This window comes from Electrophorus electricus, chromosome 1 (assembly GCF_041902795.1).
Source record: "Electrophorus electricus isolate QZ-2024a chromosome 1, ASM4190279v1, whole genome shotgun sequence".
NCBI lineage: Eukaryota > Metazoa > Chordata > Actinopteri > Gymnotiformes > Gymnotidae > Electrophorus > Electrophorus electricus.
This window is the reverse complement of record NC_137497.1, coordinates 36,008,437-36,015,693: the sequence shown is the minus strand read 5'-3', so window position 1 is coordinate 36,015,693 and position 7,257 is coordinate 36,008,437. Positions and strand designations below refer to the sequence as shown.

Here is a 7,257-nt window from a genome sequence, read left to right as displayed (position 1 = left end):
GGGCACAACTTTCAGGGTCAGAGAACATTATTAGAAATAAGTATTTTTCTGAATTTGACAGTAGGCTTTTGTAGTATCTTTTACAATTTTTTTAATTTTTATTTTTATTAACAATAAACTTAATGCTGTCTCTTGACATTCGAGATCTGCTTTCCTGTTATGTTTATTGTGTTTAACACGCCAAATTAAAAATGTTTAAAACAGTAACCAACTTTATTCTATTATGTTCCCTTTTTATAATACAGTATTTAACATCAAAATAACATCACAGTTAGCTCACATTATAGACGCCACATCAAAGGGCACAATATGCCTTATTGCATTAATTACATGTAGGCTACATATTATATTTTCATTGTTTTAGCAAACAAGGACATGTATGTAGCCTACTTTCTGGACAAGGAGTAGTCTAAATTAGCTCTGCTGTTCGTCATTAAAGTCATTTGTCCATCAGGTGGTGGTGTTGATTAACATGTAGTCTAGACGGCGCCTCCTTTTTAGTGAAGTCTCCCTAAGGAACACCAGTGTAATTTGTCACATCATGTGTAATTAGTGACGCCAGTGAAAGTAATAAAGAATTTAAGGTAGTCTTTACTGGTCTGTTCTAGTAGGATTTCAACCTCTGTAAAGCAGAACAAGCCTATCACTTTATAGAAGACAGATTACCTTTTAGCCTACTCACTGCTGGAAATAAAAATTGATGAGGACTGGTAGTGTAAATTTCAGAAGTATTAATTATCAGTACCATGTTACGTATATCGTATAAACGAACTCCATAGTACTAAACGTCCGCTATTTTTAATAAAGAGCGCGTGTGTTAATTGTCTTCACCGCATGGGGGCTACTGTCCTCAGGAATATGCCAAGGAACTATACCGTGACACTTGTTAGCACGGGCAGTTGGCAGAGTTGTTAAAACTCCAAAAAAACGTAGCGTTAGTGTAGGATACCAGTGCGCAAGCGCCGATGAGTAAGTAGCCCACCTCCTGGATGTCAGAAATACCCTCAGCCCATCAGTCCGGCGTGCGGCTGTAACGTAGTGAACGGAGAGGGGGGGGGTTCACGCTCAACTTCTTGGTAGATGACACCTGGGAAATCCTTGATCGCATTGTAGAGGGTCAGTCATTAGCAGAGCTCTGAAAAGGAGACTTCTGAGCAAGTAGTACCCCATGACATGGATTAGTGAGGAGAAAACCCTAACTTGCTTGTCTGGTGGAAAAGAAAGGGATTTCGTGAGAACGCATGCAGAGATTGAGCGTGTGGATTACATACAAAGTCGGTGTTGGTTTCGCTGTATCTCTGGGGAAGATATTTGAGAAGTGTATTTTCAGGAGACATGGACTGCCTCGCTTCCGCAACAAAGTTCAGCTTGAAATGGATTGATTCACAATTTGCCTGAGGTCCCAAAAGTTTGTATTAGTCGCGCTGGATGTACCGATTTTTAAATCCTCCTTGCTTACAGAAAAAAAGAAAAGGGGGGGAAAAAGCTCCGTTCGGGCATTAATTCACGTTAAGTATCCTGTTTGTCTTTCATTCAAATTAAAACTGCTGAAAGTATTGCGACGACTGGAGGATACTTCTGGAAACTTTAATCGCACGCTTGTGGATGTATTAAACTAATCGCGGGATTTCTGTCAAATGACATTATTAAGGTTATTTATTTGGTTACATTTAGGCGCATCACCTCCTTTGAACATACTTATTTGTGAAGTTACTGACTTAATCGGTGTAAAGGAACGAACCAAAAGGTTTTTGCTACGGAGCATATCTCTGGTGGTAGGATGCAAGGCATAGAATTCCCGATGGCCGTTGCTGTGGTTTTGACTCTTTTAACTGTTATTCACGTTAAGGCAAGCGGAGAGTATTGCCATGGTTGGCAAGATCCGCAAGGTGCCTGGCGAGAAGGTTTCCAGTGCCCGGAGCGCTTCGACAGTGCCGAGGCCATCATCTGTTGTGGAAAATGCGAGCTCCGCTACTGTTGCTCTAGCACAGAAGCCCGGCTGGACCAGGGGACCTGCGATAATGACAAGCAAACTCAAGAACCTAACACTGGAAACAAGGACGGCAAAAATACGGGAGCAGGTAATAATTACATAATACTCGCAGAGGCTGCAGTGCTTCTTTTCTCTTTGCAGTGCTTCTTTTCTCTTATTTTTGCAATCAGTTACAGAAGCGCTGCTTCATCACTTTTCTGGAATGGCCAGATTGCTCAGTTCAGTCTCTTAACCCAGTAAATCACCGGAGCAGATGTATCTCGGTGTCATTTTAATACCACTTGTTGCATTCAAATGATAGAGACCACAGTGCATCTTTTGCCGGCATCAAGAAATGGCAGCTGTTTTAATCAAATTTTAGTCTAGATTGGTTAACTTATTAGGTTATAGTACAACAGTAAGGGTATATCAGTGTGTGGACGACTAATCTATTTGCATGAGGCTTATTTTAAAAATTAAGCCCCTCGGGCGCTGTGTTGGAAAAAGCTCCTTCAGTGAAAATAAGTCTCGAATTTCAAGCGTCCGATTTCGAAAACTTTTTTATTTTCTGATTGCGTAACGGTATAGTGGCTGCAGGACGCACAGTTCCGTTGGACCCGACAACTGCCTTCGAATTAATCTGCATTGTGGAAAGCAACCGGCCACTCATTCACAAACGGCAAATTGTGCCGCGTGGTTATAAATAGCAGTTTGTTCTAACAGTAACGCGCTTGGGCTCAAATCGCTCAGTCCTCACGAGGATCAAGTTTGGACTTGACCGGATCCCCATAGCGACGGTGCTAACGGCTCGTTCATAAAACAGCAACGCATTTAGTTTCTGAAGTCTCTACGCAAATCCGAAAACTTTTCATTCGGTTATTTAAACATTAGTCTCCAGTTTGGTTTCTACACGGGTACCGTAAATTGGCTGCTTCTCCCATTAGACCTTTTTGATGCTTATCTCAGTTTGAAGAAATTCCGTCCACGGTGAAAGTGGAAAAACGTGTACATGAAAGTCCGTGGGCCGCGGCACAAACCAGCCGGTTAACATTTGTGTCCTTAAACAGATTAATAAAGTCAGAAGAAAAAGCTTTACAAGCACAATGGACTTGTACAACAGTTTTCTTGCAAGGACTGGGAAAATTCCCCGATTTCAACCATAGTAGTATAATAACAGTGAAATCCGAACCAGCAAACTAGTAAAGACTAAAATTGGCTCCGAGGAAATATCAGCAAGAGGAAACAGAAGACAGCTGCAGTCTACAGCCAAGGACTGTGACAGACTGTCTAGCTTGAGACTGCTGGTCCCAGTTGAACAAAAATGTAACAGGTGTGCACATACATTGAGACAACACCTTTTAAGGATTACAAGAAGGCTGGCGTCTCCTTACACCTTTTCAGTATAATACTTTCTGTTGATACTTTTTTTTATCTAGTTCATTTAACGTTAGTGTATATTTGACTCCTGCCAAAATCGTCTTAACAAAGTGTGTTTCCTAGGAGTGCAAGCATCTACATTGGCATTCAGCGACGTGTTCAGAGTCTGTCATTGTTAAAAATAGGCTTTGGATTAAGTTGACTGGAAAATGTGACTTGGACACAATAGCTCTACAGAGATCATATTTAATATAACAAGTGGCCTACTGTTTTTTTCTTATTTATATTGAAGGTCACGTTGAGAGGAAAAGCATGTGTTCCATTAGCTACCACACACTACTCTGTGAGCAGACCCCTTGGCCTCTACTCTGGGGTCTCTGGATAACAGACCGTCCCACTGTTTTTTGAAATAAGTGCTGAAAGATAAATGTCACTCCCAGATGCATGTTCTCATGTAAAAGAAAAACAGTACCTGATCTATGCTACAACTGCATAGCTAACGCTAACCCCATTTACATGGTTATAATGAATGACACTCCTCTACTAGTTAAACATGATTGACTGCCTCACCAGACACTGTGTGAAAATGATTCCCCAGTGGATAAAAGAAGCCTTGGAGTAATTTCACTAGAAACATGGGATGTACATTCCACCAGCAAACACACACACAAGCTACAAGGCCAGAGAGGTTGTGACCTGTTCCAATGGATTAGAGCAGATCAAAATAATCTTAATAAGTGCTAATGAGGGCCCAGACCCCCTGGGGTTGCAGCTCTGAACATCTCTGAACTCTCCCGCTCCATCTCTCTCAATCATCTGAACTCCTGGGCTTCAGCCAGCATTTATATCCTCCCCATCTGAAGAGCTGAAGCACTCTCTCTTTCACACCTTACATGTATGACTCCACTGTACACGCCTGTGGACTGGTGGCGGTGATGATCAGTGATGCAGGATAAATTCTAACTTTATATACACTGCAATAATTAATGAACACCTGTAACAGAACTGCAAATATTCTGCTTAATTTCCAAGTAAATCACAGTCACGGGGGCACCGTAGTTCCTTTCCCAGGATGCCACAATGAGAGTTCACTCCTCAGTGTTTTAAGCATCATCAATGCAGTTTCAGTTACATACATTATTTGCCCACAGGGGCAGTGGATGCTCAGTGGTTAAGGTACTGGACTAGTAATCAGAAGGTTGCCAGTTCAAGCCAAGTTGCCACTGTTGGGCCTCTGAGCAAGACCCTTAAGCCTGGATTGCTCAATTTGTACTCAGTCATGATTGTAAATCACTGTGGATAAAAGTGTCAGGTAAATGTAATACTGTTTCACACAAAGCAGGAATTCAAACCTGCTGTATAGTCCCTAATTTTTCAAAAGCCCTAAATTCAATATTCATATTCCGAACACAAGTGTTCGTGTATGAATCTAGATGCAAGTCTGCCATTCTAGTACCTTATAAATCCCTTCTGCCCCACACTTTTTTAAGTGTAGTAAAAAGTTGTAATGTTATTTCGGGAGGTTAGTTGTGAGCCTGTTGCTACATTTTTGTTCTCTGTCTCTCTGCAGTGCCCATCTATGTGCCTTTCCTGATCGTTGGCTCAGTCTTCGTGGCATTTGTGTTGCTAGGCTCAGTGGTCGCCGTGTGCTGCTGCCACTGTCTCCGCCCCAAACAGGAACTGGCCTCTGGGGGCGGGTCAGGGTCTGGCTCTGGCAGTGGGCGTCTCCTGGAGTCCATCCCCATGATGTCCAGTACGAGCACCTCGCGCGGCTCCTCCTCCCGCCAGTCCAGCACAGCCACCTCCTCCAACTCCTCGGCCCCGCCCACCGTCTCGCGGCCAGCCCCCGCCCCCGTGCTGCGGGCGCAGGCCTCCTGCTGCCTTCCCCCTGATGCCAGCGTCTATGTCAACATGCCCACCAACTTCTCTGTGCTCAACTGTGCGCAGGCCACGCAGATCCTGCCTCACCAGGGGCAGTTCCTCCACCCGCAGTACATCGGCTATGCCCACCCCGTCTCCCCAGCACCAGCCTTCCTGGACCCCACGCAAGGGGCCTACAGGCCCTTGCAGTCCCCCTTCCCCCCACCCACCAGTGTCGCCAGTGTCACCAGCCTGACCAATGAGCAGAAGCAACCTCCTGTGACCGTGTGAGGACACACTGGGGCCTGCGTGCCACTCAGCCCACCCGTAATAGGACCCTTGTTGTCAGGCGACGAGAGCGGGCTGTGCAGAGGGTCCAGGCCACGGAGGGGCAGAATGAAAGTCGCATGAAGGGGATGTGCTAACATGGGCTGCTTAGGTCCTGTTGTTGTGTGTCACGTGTGTAGCACAGGTCAATTTGTGTGAGTGTGTGAGTGTGTGGGTGTGTGTGTGTGTGTGACTGTGTGTGTGTTCAGGGTTGAGGGCTGTCTTAGAAACCCTGGAACACTTAATGCACTCATGTGATTATACAACACAGTTCCAATCAACTTGGACAGGGGGTATTGCCAACATATGTTCAGCACAAAATGAATGTAAGCTATGATAAAGTTTGTGTAACATTATTTGCAAAGCACATGTGTTCTCTGCAGTCAAGAGGAGTGGGTACCACCATGTTGGTAATGCCCTATGAATGTGTGAGACTGCAAATGTTTGCTTTGTATTAAATGTAGCATATGTGTGGGTATCCCTGCAGAGTGTGTTTGTGTAGCCTCCATACATGTTCCTTAGAAACGTGTGAGGAACTCGAATGTGTGAGTAATTTTGTGTGTTTGTGAGTGTTTCAGTGTATGCGCTGTGCAGTACATGTAGTGTGTAATGGGAATTACAGGTGCTGTAATGTGAAAAGCAGTTCAGGCTCCCAGTTGGACACTTAAACTCTAATGAAGTGAGCACAAGACACAGACTGTGACGCTCCACCCCCTGACCACTGCCCTGACCAGAATACACACACGTGCGCACACACACACAAACACACACTCCCACACCCATACCAAGGAGCTCACTCAAGAGGGAAGATGGAAACACACTAAACATACTCCTCACAGTGCCAAGGAACCCTCTTAACAGAAATATACAAATGTAAAAGTATGTGTGTGTCCTCAACATAGCTATGATCGGCAGTCTTCAGAAGGCAGCCGAGTTAATTATGCAGTAAAAACTGTCTGCCAAGTGTTCCCCTTCACTAAGTCTCTCTCTTGTGAAAGAGGTGTGTGTGTCTTCGTGCCACTTTTTCTCTCAGTCTGTTAGCATAAGGTACACATAAGTAGTAGTACCATAATGTTCCAGAATATTTAATCTGAAGTGGGCTTCTTTCAGCAGGTAGAGGACAGCGAAACACTACTGAGCAAAAACTCTCAAACTCTCAGTCTGTGGGAGATGAAGCCTTGTATATTGTTGCCAAAACATGCCCTTAAACTGTTACTTCCAGACTTTTACCTGGTGGGGAGCCACAGAATACACTCCAATTCCATGATGCAAGAAAACTGCTTTAGGATGTGTTTCTGTTGTGCCACATTGGAAGGACTTAAAGTAGAAGAGTGGAAGCCAGGTCAACAAAACCTTCATCCTCCTCCCAACCCCCCACCCCAACGCCAGGCAAAACCAAATGGAGACAACACAGGGCTGAAAAAAACAGTGAGCTGCATTTTGGTTTCAACTAAGAAGGCCACACAGAGGCTGCCATTGAGTCTATGAAACATTTCATGTCACAAAACTGTGTCTGCGTCCAATAATGTCAGAGAGTCAAACAGAATGGTTACTCTGATTTAAATGTGTGAAAACAGGGCCACCATATTTCATCTTCATATGAATTGTATTAATTTTTAATAAATATTAAAGTGTGCGGGGTATCAGTGATTTGTTTGTGAGCTATGCTGAGTCCGGCTATGCTGATTTGTTTATGGGCTATCTGTCAGCATATGTCGTCA

General features: G+C 44.2%; 1 protein-coding gene across 1 annotated transcript; it reads left to right on the top strand.

Annotated features, from left to right (window-relative positions):
* Window positions 1–1,039: 1,039 nt before the first annotated feature.
* On the top strand, window positions 1,040–7,172 carry shisa2b (shisa family member 2b). Its single transcript, XM_027008117.3, has 2 exons — window positions 1,040–2,081; window positions 4,920–7,172. Exons 1-2 carry the CDS (start codon window positions 1,781–1,783, stop codon window positions 5,498–5,500), a joined length of 882 nt encoding a protein of 293 aa, XP_026863918.2. The 5' UTR covers window positions 1,040–1,780; the 3' UTR covers window positions 5,501–7,172.
* Window positions 7,173–7,257: the final 85 nt, after the last annotated feature.